The sequence below is a fragment of the Orcinus orca genome, chromosome 2 (genome assembly GCF_937001465.1).
Source record: "Orcinus orca chromosome 2, mOrcOrc1.1, whole genome shotgun sequence".
Classification (NCBI taxonomy): Eukaryota; Metazoa; Chordata; class Mammalia; order Artiodactyla; family Delphinidae; genus Orcinus; species Orcinus orca.
The window spans coordinates 88,106,793-88,123,328 of NC_064560.1; the positions used below are offsets into that span (position 1 = coordinate 88,106,793).

The 16,536-nt window shown below is 44.9% G+C and overlaps 1 protein-coding gene across 2 annotated transcripts in view; it reads right to left on the reverse strand.

Moving 5' to 3' along the window:
- The window catches only part of THSD4 (thrombospondin type 1 domain containing 4), a 582,688-nt gene that overhangs the window by 542,280 nt on the left and 23,872 nt on the right, over positions 1 to 16,536 (reverse strand). For both annotated transcript variants that reach the window (XM_033439983.2, XM_033439984.2), the window contains exons 2-3: positions 12,673 to 12,780; positions 357 to 426 (exon numbers count right to left, since the gene is read on the reverse strand). In XM_033439983.2, the coding sequence (XP_033295874.2) occupies positions 357 to 426; positions 12,673 to 12,701 (99 nt within the window). In that variant the 5' untranslated portion in view covers positions 12,702 to 12,780. The remainder of the gene's footprint in view (positions 1 to 356; positions 427 to 12,672; positions 12,781 to 16,536) is intronic.

The window sequence follows — 16,536 nt, forward strand, 5'->3', positions numbered from 1 at the left end:
CGCATCCCCCTGAGGTGCCCCTAGCGGGGGTAAAGGCTCCGCGCCGAAGCTCCTCCACCCCTAGGGGAGGTAGAGTCTGCTCGCTCATCTCTCCTTAACCGCCCCACTCTAATGGACACGGGCTACAAAGCCAGCACTGCTTTCGGATCAGAGACTGACTCTGGGCACCAGCTTCATTTTGAAGATCAAGAACTTCGGAAGGATAGGAAGACTGGTGAACATCCTATGAATGGTGCTTCCTCTGAGAATCAGCGGTGACTCAACCTCCAAATAGAACAAAGCTCAAGGCGGTGATGACTGGTCCAACCCCAGGCCCTCGGGCAGAGAAGGAAAGCCTCTGAACGGCCGTGGCTTACCTTTCTGTGTTCAGTGGAGGGCTGTGGGCAGACGAGCTGGAATCCAAGCAGCAGGAGGGAACCCAGGACACTGAGAAAGAAAAACAGCAACAGGCAGGGCTGTGAGTATGTTCCAGGCAGCAGTGTCCAGCAGAAGGCGCATCTCCATCTCGTCACTGGAAGGGAGAGCACAGTGCAACCCAGGCCCTGGATGTGACCCAGTGAAGATGCAAAGGGCCCCGCAGGAGAGGAGACAGCTGCGGGCGGGGCTGTGGCATGAGGCAGACCTGGGATCAAACCCCACTTTACCGCTTACCGGCAAGGTTTCCAAGTCAGGGCATTTAACCTCTTTGAGCCTCAGTCTCCTCCCTTGTAAGATGGGGATACCACAGAAGCTGGCTGGAGGTCTGGGGAGGCCTGTATCAGATAACACACCGTGCCCTGGCACAGAGTAAGTGCTCGTGCATGCTTGGTCCTCGTGGAGGTGGTAAGGTCAGGCCAGAAGGGGGGCAGCTTCTCCCAGGTAAGTTCCTCTCCCTCATTCCAGGCTCTCCTCAGAACCATTCCTCTGCCCGTCCTTGGGCTTTTAGTGTCAGATATGTTCTCCATGGGTGGGATTAGCTGTGTTAAGCCCCACTGTCACCAGCCCTGATTAAGGCTTGTCATCAAATAAAGAGAAGGTGTAGAAATAGGAACCAGCTGGCCCCGAGACAGCAGGGTATGCTGGGAGAGCGTGAAGCTTTGGATTCAAACACATCGAGGCCAGAATCCCAACTCCGCCATTCCCATCTGTCTCAACCACTGTGCCAGCAGGGAAGCCCTTGAATCCTTCATCTTAAGGGTTTAACCCTGAGGGCAGTTAGGTAACCCAGTGCTTCTCAACCTTTTTGAGGCCTCTAACATAACTGAGAGATGTGAAACATGCCCTTGTCCAAAGGAAAACTCACTGTGTAGAGGCGGGCATGAGGAATACCTGTCTGAATCTGGGGGGTAAGGCCTGTGGAGCTAGAAAAGCTCCCACCATCTCTGAGAACCCTAAATTCCACCCTAACCCTCACTGTGCCTGCAAATGAGACCGGTCCTAGCAGAACACACAGAATGGATGTGGCCAGACTGGTTAAAGACCGTGTGGTGGGACAAGAAGCAGGGGGAAGGGATATGTACCAAGGTGTTCTATGCATCCTTTTTGTTGCTGTCTTAGAGTTGCACTGAAGTCCCAAAGCTAAGAACCAACGGGATGACATACACACACGTTCCAAAGAGAAGGGCTGCACCGTGTACTCAGGACCAGAAACAGAGGTGCCTCCCTCTGCCCCCACCCATCCTATCCCGCAGCCCCTCACCCTAAACCTTCAGGCTGAGCAAGGAGCGGGGTGTGGGCTGGTGAATGGGAGAAGTTTGCTAGGGATGCAGGAATGCTGAGCACAGCCCCTCCACTCCCCTTAGGGGAGGAAAAGTTGGAACTCTTCCCAGCCAAACAAGGAGGGCTACCATTCGAGAGCTTGATCTGGACCCCCTGGGTTTGGGGTATAAGGAGCGGTGCTTGATTTTCCCCTGAAACGTATTTAAAGGCCAAAACCTGGCTGGAGTGTCTAGGAGGGTGGAGCAGTGCGAGAGGGCTGGGGTGGGAGCAGCCTACATACCTGGAGCTTAAAGGGGCAAGGAAAGCTGGGGTTCTCCCATGGAAAGCAGGACTCAGGTCCTCTGGCAAGGACCTCATCAATGCAGATCGCTCACCAAAAGACAGGTGATGTGTGGTGCGTACCCATGGGGCCCGGGAGCTGGGGGAGGCGGGATAAAGAGGCAGCCAGTTCTCACACAGCCTGAACCAGGGCATGAGCAACAGGAGATCCCAGTGAGGGGGAGGTTCTCCAAAGGACCAACCAAAGGGCCCTGAGAGGAGAATCCACAACATAACACCAGCCAAGCCAGGACAGCAACACCAGATGACAGTGGGCACCGATGCTATTGAGATCCTCTTTGCCCAGCTATCTGTCCCCTCCCCTGCTCTGTCCTGGAGGAACTAATGAGGACCAGAGGGAGCGGGGCACAGAGGGGAACTAGGAGTGTGAAGACACAGCCAAGCCCTCTCTTCCCACTACAGGGGTCTGAGGCCAGACCAGGCCCAGGATGGGGGGAAGAAAGAAGCTTTAAATTGGATGAGAGACTGAAGATTTTATATCTGACTAGACTTTCTTTTAATGTAGCATATCTGTACGTGAAATCCTTCCAAGTAAGGAATCTCTTCAGAAAAATATAAAATTAGTGGTGAAAAGAATCAAAGAATGATTTAAAACTTGCTGAGGCTCTAGGCCAGTGCTGTCCAAGAGAACTTTCTACAACAATGGAAATGTTCTCTCTCTGTACTGTCCAAAGCACAGGCACACGGATCTGTGCTGCTCAGCACACAGGGGGCTAAGGGTGCACGCCTGGATGGTGAAGTTACTGATGCCTTAGATTCACCCAAAAAGTACTCAAGGAAAACAAAAACTAAAGCTACTGAAGGAAAACTAAAACTTCTAGAAGGATGGGCATTCAACCATTAAAGCTACCCCCTCCCTCACATACACACATCTTTTGGGGCCTTTTGATACTTGAAAGAGAGACTGCTCATTAAGCCTGCAATGGACCAGAAAACTGCCTAAGCTGTCTTCCAGGCACGGGGCAGGGGTATCAAAAGGAGTGGGTGTGAACACAGTGATGGGAAAAGAACAGTTATTTTTCTAGTTGTATCCTTACTGGATACAACCTTGTGCTCCTTGGTTACATGACCTTGGGCAAAGCACCTCTGCACCTCAGTTTCTTCATCGGTAACATGGGAATAATAGAACCCGCCCTGCCTACCTCAAATGAGTTCATGCACAAGAAAGCACCTTATGAAGCCGTGCCTACAAATCTGAATCATTTGTAACACATTCTGGCACTGTTTACTCATTTAAAAAGAAAACCAGATTGGTGTGGTTTTGTTAAGAAAACAAACAGCAGCTCCAGAAATGCGTTACACCTCAGCCCCTCAAAGTTCTTGGCACACACCTAAGCCACATATGTGTAATGCAATCAGGAGCCGTTTTGCATAACCACTCATCCCAGGCTGCACTTCCATAACAGTCGGGGGACTTGGAGTGGGAGAGGGAGTGAAAGATGGGAGAAGGGAAAATTCTAGGTTTCCTGTTGTCTTGGAGGGACTGCATTCCAGGGTTGCCTGGTCAACTCTATTCCCAGATATGGTTACAGCTCCTTCCCTCCCCACGTTCAGGTGTCTGCCCAAAGGTGTCTCTTCTCCATAAGGCTTCCCTGACCCTACATAAAACAGGACTTCCTCTCCCAGCCCAGCCTACTTCTCTTTCTCCATAGCACTTTCCATTTCACATAGGATGTCTTTATTCACTTAAATTTCTTCCTCTGCCCACTAGGATATAAGGTCCATGAGATCAGGGAGTTACTCCTTTGTTACTCCTTTATCTCCCAGCACCTCGGAAAGTATCTGCTACATAGGAAGAGCATTGATTTAATGAATGAGGCTTCATCCTCTTATGACCTGTGAAATTTCAAGATAAGTGGAAAGAGAGTGGATTAATGGATTTCAAAATGTCCAAAGTAACTTTGGGAGCTTTGCAAAGCTCTTTTATGAGGGATTTATAAGAATCAGTGTGCTTTTGAGTCTCTACGTGACTTTCCAAAAATTCATCCCCATAGGATTTACACAAGGTCTGGCAGCAGAATGTTTGTTGGTGCTTTTGTTGCAAAAATGCTACGCAAGTTATGTTCAGATGTTCAGATGCTTCTTCTCTTCATCAAGTTGGGCCCCAGTGAGGCTAAAATGCATAGGGATACCCAATAAAATTCTTGCTGGAATAAAACCTTAGTTAGTAAATGGGCTCTGCTCTGAATGGAATAGAATAAATTCCCCCAGAGGGGAAATTATTCTTTGGGCTGCAATCACACCAGCCAGAGCAATATATAACCCCAGGGGCCAGATGAAACTCGGCCAAGGGCTGTAAGGTTCCCACCCCTACTCTGTAGACTCCGTTTTAGGACACCTCAGCTTGCTCGCACATCCCTGTCTAATTGCTAGTCCATAGCTGTGCCCACAGCTCTTTAAAATACTGACAATCTGGCCCAAACTCTTGCTCCTCCTGACCCAATTCGAAATTAATGTTTGGGGAATGGGAGAGCATGTGCGTGTCTGTGTGTGTGCGACTCGTGTGTTATTCCACTTTGATAGTTTGCTTTGGCAAACTGCTCCCAGCTTGCAACGTTTTGACAGATTGAAGGCTACCAGGGCCTTTGGCAAACAAATCACACTCTCCCCTCCAAGCAGTGGCGGAAGCCACATTTCTAGCGAGACTTTCCGATTCACCTTGCAGGAGAAGCAGCCCAACGTTTCACACCAATCAGAACAACAACAACAACAAGAGTTATGCCGTTTACCCAGCCCTGTTCTAGATTTGAAACACTCTAACATTTCATTTCCTGTAGAAAATAATGCCCGCTGAAATTTGGTACAAGATTGACATCACGGAACTGGGACTCTGCCCTTGTGTATTCGCCTGGGCCAACCCCTTTCCACCCCCCTCCCCCAATCATCCTTGACTCCAGTGAGGGTGGATCATGTCACAGCCTCTGTGTACCTCGGATTATCTCAATGAATTCAATGCCACTTGAGCATATTAAGTCACAAAACAAGCAAAAGAGCAAAAAAATAAATAAAAAACCTTACTTTTTTCCTTTTCAGTTAATACAACCCAAGAGATATTCTGGGAGCAACCTGATCACGAATAAAATTATACTGACCTTCACAAAAGAGAGCCAAAATCTTAGCATCGAAGTGAAATCTCCATCTGCACTCTGCGGATCAAACATTTTTGCTAAGCGTGCATTTTACTGTGTTCAGCTCAACCCTCTGCCTTCCTCTGACAGCAGTTAAAGGGTAAAGGCAGCAAGAGAAGGAGATGGGTTACAAATGACATTAGCCAGAAGACTACGTGGTTACCACTGATCTCAACGCTTACAAGTATTATTTCATTTAATTGTCAAAACCATCCTATCAGACACTTTGATTATACCCATTTTTCAGGTGAGGAATTTGAGGCACAGAAAGGCTAAGAGTCATTTATTGAAGGGCACGCACACCTAATGAGTGGCAAAGCCTGATTTCAACGCCAAAAGTCAGATTCTTGGCCTGGACCCTTAACCACTGTGCTCTGGGGCCTCCTAGGACACAACACACCTTGAAACCAAGCATTTGCCATTTTATTACATCACTTTTCTTCCGCAGTCTGTATAAGGCTGTGGCTTCACACGTCTGTTTTACTTTCTGTCGTTGCTTGCAAAAAAATAATCAGAAGATAAGTGGATACAGTAAAACTTCATGCATCCACTCTCACTAGACAACAGTCTAAATTTTAAAATAATTGAAGCTTACCATTGAAATCCCAAACTTAAAAAAAAATTACATTCTGTTTCTTTGCCCTGCTTTCTCATACAGAGTATGCCGCGCTTAACAACCTTGTTTAGATGACTCAGAGTCACCAGAGTGAGTATTAATCCATTTGTGCAGCATAAGGTGGCGGCCTTGGAGCACAGCAGCCTGAGAGCACCGTGGAAGCCTGAGAGCACCGTGGAAGCCTGAGAGCACCGTGGAAGCCTGAGGCTTTCTGAATCCAGTTGGCCCTTGGCCAGCTCCTCCCTACCGGCAGGCAGCCTTCGCTTACCTTCCCATAGATGAGCCCGCACCTCTTAACTCGGCTTCCTTCGGGTCCGCCTTGGCCTCGGAAACCGTTAGACAACCAAGCTGCAGCGAGGCCAAGATCAAACCGGCTCAGGGAAAAGGCCTGCCTGGCTTTCGGGGAGTAAATGTTTCCATTTTAGAGCATGGACTTACGGACACCTATTCTAATTGCATATTGGTTTTTATTGCTTATTTCCAGGCTCTCAATTATCACAGCCATTTGTGTTTTCTGGACTGGGGTCTCTGGAAAAGTGAGGTGTTCTGTCACAGCACAGCTCTTTTTTTTTTTTTTTAAATTTTATTTATTTATTTTTGGCTGTGTTGGGTCTTCATTTCCGTGCGAGGGCTTTCTCTAGTTGCGGCGAGCGGGGGCCACTCTTCATCACGGTGTGCAGGCCTTTCACTATCGTGGCCTCTCTTGTTGCGGGGCACAGGCTCCAGACGCACAGGCTCAGTCGTTGTGGCACATGGGCTTAGTTGCTCCGCAGCATGTGGGATCTTCCCAGACCAAGGCTCGAACCCGTGTCCCCTGCATTGGCAGGCAGATTCTCAACCACTGCACCATCAGGGAAGCCCCACAGCACAGCTTTTTAAGACACAAGACCCTTTGGTAAATTCCCCTGCTCCATGGTAGGCTTCTTGAGGAAACAGTTCTGATACATCTTTGCAGCAAGCAGAATGACCAGCGCCGTCTTGGTCCAAACTCAGGGCTAATCAGTAGCAAGTGAATAAAAGAATGGAAGGAGAGAATGAAGTGAGGGGAGAAAGAAAAATGAGAGAGAGGAAATGCCAGTCACCAAGAAATACAAAGTGCTGCTGTGACCGACACTTTCATCAGGAAAGTGTTTTCTAAGTACATCCCAGAATTCTCTGTTGGAAAAACAGAACTTGGGGAAGGAAAAAGACAATGCTAAAAGGTGGGTTTCTACAAGTTGGAGACATTGATTCTGATCCCGGGGTGAGAGGGGTGTCAATGTTAACCTGAGTCATATAAATTCACTCGAGTATACAAGGAACAGGTAGTTGGCAGCTCAATGATCACACCTTGACTCCACTGAACCCTTTTTGGTACACAAGGTTCTAGCAAATCCCACAGTCAAGTTCTGAGTGATGAGGATGACAGCCAGGTGTAGGACTGTGCCAGGCACAAAGAAGAATCAATACTGTCTGAAAGCCTGCCATCATTTTATAGGGGTGGGTTTGCCAGGGCAGTCCTCCAAAAATCTATTTTATTTCCTGCTAGCCTGTATGCCTACCATTCAGATGGCTCCTACCGGGCTTCCCACGAAAGATTCCAGCAGGTTCTTCCTTGGTACACTTGTACTCTTCTGCATCTACCAGATGAGTTGTGTTTATATGGAGTTTAACCATGGTCCCAAAATTGACGATGCCAGGGCTTTGTAATTACATAAAATATTCAAATAGTACACAGGTCCATGAAGCAGAATGCAAAAAGAAAGAGTAGTTGGTAGTTGTTTCTACACAAACGAAGCTGAATGCTTTGGAAAGACTCAATAAAGGCAAGTTGCCAAAAAAAACAAAAAAAAACTGGCAAATTAGGTGTGGATGAGACAACTGTAAATGATTAGGGGCAAAAATAATAAAAATCCAGAATCATTCTATACTCAGATTGCTTTGCAAATGTCTTTAGATTCCCATTTCACTTTAAAGAAACCCAGATGGAAACCTCAGATAATGCTTACGGGTGTGGTTTGTGCAAGAAAGACAATCAGGGGTTCACGCTCAAAGAAAAGTCCTTGGCCCCCATATCAAAAACTTGGTGAGTGAACGTACATGTGTTTTAAGTTAAAAATAAACTGTTAAAGGTGTGTGTCTGTATCATTTGTATGATCTTCTGCTTTAACCTACTTTTATAGTTAACTGAAGATCCTAATCAGGAAAGAAGAATCTTCTCCATTTTTTCTCTCACACGAAGGATAATTATTAACTTATTCATTCAATATTCAACAAATATTTATTAAGCATCACCTGGATAGTGGTTTAGATGTGGGCTACACCAACTCAGCCTTGCCTTATTGACACGTGAAGTTCAATACTTAGGATACCAGCCTGGCCTCTTCTCTTCCCCCTCCTCCTCTTGCCCCCCCTCCCCTCCCCTCCCCTCCCCTCCCTCCCTCCCCTCCCCTCCCCTCCCTCCCTCCCCTCCCCTCCCCTCCCCTCCCTCCCTCCCCTCCCCTCCCCTCCCCTCCCCTCCCCCTCCTGCCCCTCCCCTCCCCCTCCTGCCCATCCCTTCCCCTCCTGCCCCTCCCCTCCCCCTCCTGCCCCTCCCACTCCCACTCCTGCCCCTCCTCTTTCCTGTTTTCTTCCTGCCCATATTTCTCCTCCTCCTTCACCCCATTTCTTTTTTTTTTTTGCGGTATGCGGGCCTCTCACTGCTGTGGCCTCTCCCACTGCAGAGCACAGGCTCCAGATGCACAGGCTCAGTGGCCATGGCTCACGGGCCCAGCCGCTCCACAGCATGTGGGATCTTCCCGGACCGGGGCACAAACCCGTGTCCCCTGCATCGGCAGGCGGACTCTCAACCACTGCGCCACCAGGGAAGCCCCACCTCATTTCTTGATCACTGGCATAGGTACTCTAATTGATCCCATGACCCTTCCCAATTATCACATATTTCTCTACTCCGAGGGGAGTCTCAGTTTTCATTCCTCAGCTATCACTACTTTGGGCATTCTCTTTCTCACACTTACAAGTAAACTTTCTGAACCCCCTTCCTTCTTGTTGTTTGTATTCAGGATCTTTTTCAGTTCCCCAAGAACAGCCGCCTTTCTCTTTCTCATTTCCTCAATCCCTTCTGGTTGTATTTCTCAGCGAAGTAGCTAACAGGCATTACAGTAATATTACTGTGTGTATCAAGGAAAAGAAAAGCCTTACTTTTCAGAAGACTAAAACCAGACACTTGACCTAGGGCCATCAACCTGTAAAATGATCCAGAACTCTCCTTCGTAAGAACCATAAAAATCACCATCTAACCCCATAATCCCTCTAATTACATCTGCATTTCTTCAAAAACTACTCTTCAAAATAAGAATCCCCCCCACCCCGCAATCAACTTTAACCACTTGTTTGGCATTTTCAATAGTTTTGTTTTCCTCTGTGTTTTCATCTCAAAGATAACTTGTATCAACTATACAAAAGCACTCCATGAGGTAAAGAAAGAGCCCCTGACCAAGCAGACTGGCTCTAAAGAGACTTTGTTGGCTGGCCATGGTAGGTGGCCATCTTCACTTGTTACACTGCTTCTAGGGAGAAAACTGAGTTTCCTTCCACTCAAGCACTGAAAAAACACACATAGATGTAACTGTGCATACCCAAAAAAAGGTGAATAATTTGGAGCAAGTCTTTAAGAAATATATACACTTCTGTATTACTTATTGCCTTTTCCTCTCTAACTTGTAACAGGTGACAAACCTTAATCTAGCCTTAACCAATCCTTTGATCCAAACGGATTTCGCCTGCCCTGAGTTTTGCACGGCATCCAAGTCTTGTCCAAGGTTCAATGGCAACTCGCTAACCAGCTCCATCTAGAGTTAAAATCTTAGTGTCTCTTCTGCTACTGGGTTTAACCGTGGTTCTTTTGATTACTACAGATTCTGAGCAGGGCAGAGACACTCTTGCTATGTTAATACTCAGGGCTTCTCCATCTCTTTCAATGACGGGGAGGCTGGCTTTCTGTTTCCCTGTGGCTTGGCAAGAACTGGGGAGGGATTTTTAAACGAAATCTCTGCATATCAGAATTGTGAATCCCCTTAAGTGCTTTTTCCTCTCAGGGATTTTCTTGGCAGCTAACTCCCAATTTTTCTCTGGTGTTTTCTCTATAGGTAGAGAAATCCTCCAGCTTTTCCTATGGATCTTTATGTATTTGGTTGCCCCGATAAGTATTAAAAAGCCCTTAATATTCGTGTTTCTCTGTGTGCTTCTCATCTACCGATTTTATCAAAGACCTCTCACTCTTAAAGTAACCATAGCTCTTTACCCCAGAACATTTTGAAAGGCATTTAAACAAAAGATACTCTAGTTTTTGTTTGTTTGTTTGTTTTTGTCGGGTTAAAATATATTTACGTGGCCCTAGAAACAGAATGCAGAATGGTTTATGAGTACCTGGCTTATGAAGAAGGAGACTTGATGGAAATCTTCAGCTGAGCTCTCCCAAAGACTCTCCCGTCCTCATAACTCACATTTTCTTTCCCCAGTCCTTACAGCAGGACTGTTGGAGAAACGTCCTGCTGAGTAGCTCTGTTCAAACAATCCCTTCAGCAGGACCATAATCCTGGAGGCCTGTCAAGACTTCCAGAGTTCTGCCCGGAGGGTAGCAAGGCCACATCTAGCTTTCAACAACTCCCACCCTGCTAATTTCTAATCTGTGGGCAATTTCTCTGAAATAATGCACAGCTTGGAGGTAAGCCCACCAAGCCTCCCTTGAAGGGAGATGGCCTCCGTATCACAGATCATTACAGAGATTAACTGCAGGGGCATCAATTAAAATTCCAAGCATTAAGAAAAAAAAAAAACTTTGCAAAAGGGACTTCTCTCAAATGAAGCCCTACTTGTACAGCCTGGGTGGCCACAATTTTGAGGGTCTTCAGTACTTGTAGGGGCCTTTCTGATGGCAGCTAGATTTACACTTGCTTACCACATGGGGAAACTTAGGCTTTATCTGCTGCTCTTTTCAATCCAATTCAATATATGACTGTGATCTCCACTTCTGTGTCTCCCATTGGGTCCTGGTGTTCAAATATGCTGTGGTCCTAAAGTGACCCAGTGGTCCAACCGCATTTCTCATTCCCCTGTGGTTTTACAGCAGTATGTTGCAGCTTCCACAAACTGGATACATATTTTATGTCTTGAAATATCTTTTAAATTATGTTTTAAACTATGGCTAAAAAAAAATGCACCCATGCTAATTTAGATTAGATACCAAAGACTAACCCTGAAGAGACTTGGGCTGCTCTGTTCATGGCTGGATTCTGCAGAAGCCTCGGGATGGAGCTTTTCCTGCCTTCTCTGACTCTTTTTGACACACTTGTTTATGTCATTGATGAAGAAGCTTATAGCTCTGCATGGGTCTTTGGACTGCAGGCCTGCACACGTCAATTCATGTAAAATTATACAGGCAGTTACAGACTAAGCTCACACACACACACCACACTCAGTGAAATGCCAGGCACGGGTCTAAGAGCATCTGCCTGGCAAATGCTCTAGCCCTGGTTGGGTCATCACATGTGGCACTGTCATAATAACATATTACAGACCGTTTTACTTTCCAGTGTAAGTTCTGGGCATTTGGGACTAACATATAGTTAAGGGGGGCATAAAAAACTACAAGATATCCTTAGCTACTCAACTTTGTTTTTTTTTTTTTTTTTTGAATGAAGAACTTGGGCTGATTATTATTATTTTTTAACATCTTTATTGGGGTATAATTGCTTTACAGTGGTGTGTTAGTTTCTGCTTTATAACAAAGTGAATCAGTTATACATATACATATGTTCCCATATCTCTTCCCTCTTGTGTCTCCCTCCCTCCCACCCTCCCTAAGCGACTCAACTTTGAAACAAAAAGTTCTTCCTTTCCCTTTCTAGATTCTGAATCAATTTCTTTAAAGAGTATCCTGAGATTGCAAAATGAGCTGCATTGAAGAACTGTTACCAATTGCCATTACTTACCTGTATGGATCAAGATTTTGTTAATACTATGCAGCTAAAACCAGTCGCAAAATAAACTAGATGCTGAGACTGATGTACAAGCCATCATCCATAAATCTGATTTCAAATTTTGATGTTTACCCAAACAGACTCATTAATCTCATAATGTGTAAATATTACAAACTCAAACATCTAAAATAAATTTCTCTTAATAAAATGCTGCCGTTGGCTATTTGTATGTTGAGATTTTTACATAGGATTTTGACTGAAGAATTTTTAAAGGCGTCTACCATCTTAAGCAAAGTTTGAAAACAGCCTCGATGCTAGAGCACCAAGCCCTTTCCCTGACTCTGCCCTGAAGGAAATGAGCACCAGGAATTAAGCACTGGTTTTCTGATTTGCATACAGAGACGATACTACTTGTTCTACTTACTTTGCATGGTTGATATCTGTATCAAATAAAACATACAGGTGTGTCATAGATGTTTTGAACAGAAGGGACCAGAGAGGTCACTTCTAAATACACTCGATCAATTAAGTCACAGTCTGTGGGGATACAGCCAGAGGACAATATTTTCTAAAGTTTTTCAGGTGATTCTATTGTACAACCATGATAAATACCCACCAATCCAGTGACATCTTTATTTAAAAAAAAAAAAAAATCTGAGTCCTAGATGTTTCCCAGCAAAAATAGCAGAGCACAACATCGAACCTAAGTCACTTGAATCTCAGTCCAAAATACCTCTCACCGTAGCACACAGTTCCCCAGGCCTCAGCAGCCTTTGTGAATAACAAATTTACTACATATATGTACACAGCATATAAAAAATATCTGTGAGATGCAGGCCCTCAAGGCTAGTTATTATAAGAAATATATAGTAAAATTCAAATATCAAATTTCTTATTTCCCTGTTCTCTTTTTAAAAGGTTCTCCACTTACCTGAGAGACTCCAGGAAACAGGAAACCATGATGCTGGGTATCCCAGGAAAAGCAAGGGCTCCTCAGAGATGTTGCCAATTTTCTACAGATGGGGGTGGCACTCAACTCCTACAGAAGAAAAACAATGCTATTTTTAGCATCGTTTGCTTAGGAAGATTCTAGAGCCTAAGATTCTGCAGCTTAAGTTGGCCAATTAAACCGGAAGTGAGCAAATGGAAGACATTAGGACAAAAATACCATTGCCCAGTTATGCCCAATTATGGTTACCAGATTGCCCAAATGAAAGCAGATTATGTATGAACATGAGGTAACAAATTTACAGGACACTCAGCACAGTGACTGAACCATAGAAGATGTTTAATAAACTCCCATCAGTATGACTACCTCAGATTCTAAGCTAAGAGCAGAGTTGGCATTAGGCAAATGTGCGTTGGAAATCTTGCTTCATCCACATTGAAGGCTACTTGACCACAGGAAAGTCATTTCACCTCTGTGTCTTGGTTTCTCCAACTGTACAGTAGGGGTAAAAATACAGCCTAACCATAAAAAGAAATGATGTCTGGATACATGCTACAAGACAGACGAACCATGAAAACATTACACAAGTGAAAGAAGCCAGATGCAAAAGGCCACTTATTATATGATTCCATTTACAGGAAATGTCCAGAATAGGCAAATCTATAGAGACAAAAAATACATTAGTGGTTACCAAGGTCTGGAGGGTGGGGAGGGGCTAATTCGAGGGTCTGAGGTTTCCTCCTGGGGTGACAAAAATGTTCTAAAATTAGATTGTGATTTTAGATGATTGCACAATCCTGTGAATACACTAAAGAAAGTTTAATTGTACACATTAAATTGGAGAAGTGTATGGTATGTGAATTACATCTCAATAAAACTGTTCAAAAAATATGGCCTAAAGAACTGTGGCAGATTATGAAGATTAAATGAATGGACACATGTCATATGCTTAGCCCAGTGCCTGGAACAGAGGACGCTCAATTAAAAGTAGCTCTGCACAATTCCCTGGTGGTCCGCGGTTAGAGCTAGGCGCTTTCACTGCGGTGGCCCGGGTTCAATCCCTGGCTTGAACCCCAGAGTTTTCCAAAATCGTTGGTTTCCAAATTCTTCTCAGGACTGCAAATTTCCTTCTCACTAGAAACGGGAGATGGGGGATAAATTACAAGGACTTACGAAAAGACGGTCAGGAGAATCAGAAAATTTCATTTGCAGGGGGAAAGAAGATTTTTAAAGTTACCACCAGCCCTTTCTGGGGGTTAGTAAGAAAATCAAGCCTCTTGAATGTAATCGCCCCTAATTAGCCATCAGCAACTCATGAAATTACTCATGGTATTGAAGACCCTTAAATTCTTGGGTCTCAGCCAAAAGTTACACTGAGATCCACCAGGAAGAAGGCCAACAAGTGCAAATTGGAACAGTTAAAACTCCTCTGAATCCGAGGCACGGTCTTCTTGCTCTTGGCCGCGAAGCGGATATGCACAAAGACGGGATTTAACTTGGGAGTCAGATGAGATCTTTGCCAAGCTCCCGATAATGATCAACTAATCAGTAATTATTTACTCATGTGGGGTGCTCAGGTCCTCTCCAAGGTGCTATGGAATTCAAGAGATGAGGCAATGCAGAGTCTTGCTTTACAACCTAGCTTACATGGATAAGATTTAGGGACATGGAATTGTGTGGGAAAAGGTTGGTGTTATCCAGAACAACACAGGGTAAATAGTGTTATACAGAGACCCTGAGCATAAATGAAGCTAATTCAAGAGAAGGAGAATCACTAGAGAGGGCTGGTCAGGTATCAGCAAGGAAGATGGGACTGAAAATCAGCCCTTAGCCTATGTGGGTTACAAAAGAACAATCCAAAGTGTTTGGTAAGAGTGTACATGTTGTAATCTGAAAGACCTGGATCTAAGACCAGTACCTCCATTTATTAAGCAGGTGACCTTAGGCAATTAACCCTTTTGGCTTTCAATTTCCTCATCTGTAAAATGGGGATACTGTCTATAACTACCTCATAGGGTTGTTGTGCATATCAGATACTTATTGAGACTACAGGACCTAGGTGCTAGATACACACACATAAACACACACACACACACACACACACACACACACACACACACACACACCAGGCATGGTCCCTGCCTTCAAGGAAATTACAATCTACAATCTAGATGCTAGAGGGCTACACATGTTAAAGAAACTGAAACATAAATAAGTATAAAAATAAATTGTGATAAGACCCAGGGAAGCCAAGAAGAAAGTGCAAGGTGCCTCAGAAAGTATACTGGGCAGTAGTCAGAGAAGGTCTCTCTGAGGAAGACCTTTATGCTGGGCCTTGAGGGGTGAGCGGGAGTCAGGCAGGTGAAGAGGGAGGGGGGCATCCCAGGGAGAGGGAATCGCACATGTAAAGGCACGTGAGGAACTGGGAGGAAGAAGGAAGGAAGTAGCGTGGTGGGAACGTAGCAATCAAAGGAAACCCCAGGAAGAGCTGACCCCCTACTGAGAAGTGAAATCCCCAGAATGTGGAAAATGAATGGGTGAGGGGGGCAAGGGAAAGATGTCTCAAAGGGGACTCCCCCCACCCCCTCCAGATTTCTGGTGGACTGAGGTAGCAAAAGGAGGTGCTAACTGAGCTTTTTTAAGTTTTGTCAGGAAAGGAAGGGCAACGTTGAGGGAAGACGGTGTGCTATAAAGCAGTGGTTTCCAAATCTGACAAGAAGTCAACCAGAAAAACATGTTGAATTATCGGAACAGTTTGAAAATAGATTTACAACTGCTGCTGATAACCATGAACCTGGTTCTGTGTATTTCGCCTTCAGATATTTGCTGATGATAGCATGAAGCCATCACAATTAGCATGTCACTTTAAAATATGGTTCCTTTCATCTTTATGTCACCCTTTTACAATTTATATTTTGAGTGTATGTTTTATGTGGTCACATCATACATTGATAGGTTAAAAAAATAACCAAACATAGATTAGCGTTGTATGTGCAAACATTCTTTACTGATGGGGTGTGCAATCGAAAAAAATCTGTGGAGGCCATTACTCCTGAATGTTTTTTTGACCAACTTCTTGTCAGATTAGACTGGTCACTTTTATCTTATGAAATCGTTGATGAGCGTGTCCTGGAAGAGCTGGTAGCAGCTCTGCTACTTCCTGATATTCACTTGGGTCTCTATGATTGTAAGAGGGAAGAACAAATCTGACTCCATGTTGGATCTGTTTCTTTAACTTTTGTATTCTATTGCTTTTTCTACAAATTAATCACTCAAGGGATGTTGCCTAGAGCTTAAAGTATACATAATGGCCCATTCTCCAGGAACCCTGCCTCCCATGCCTGAGTGTTAAGTTAAAATACCTTTGTTTAGCTCACAGGAAACTTCCTGACCAGGCCTACCTGTGAATGGCTGCAGGAAGAAAGAAATTAACACAACCCCTCTGGAGTCTGGCCGGAACCAGGAAATATTGCTAACAACTTATTACCTTTACCTCCTCACCTCCCTTTCTTTGTTCTATAAAAGGAACTAGCGTCCAAACCTGGGTAAGATGGTTCTTTGGGACACAAGTCCACCATCTTCTCGTCTGCTGGCTTTCTGAATAAAGTCACTATTCCTTGCCCCAACAGCTCGTCTCTCGATTGATTGGCCTGTCCTGCAGTGAACAGTACGAGCTTGGACGTGCTAACATGATTACTATGTGCTAAATCAGCTCTGCTTTTCAACCTGTGGGTCACAACTCATTAGTCTGTCATGAAATCAACTGCGTGAGTCATGACCTGCACTTTTTTTAATGAAATAGAAAAGAACAAAAAGGAAAATACCAGCATTTATCACACACAGTAA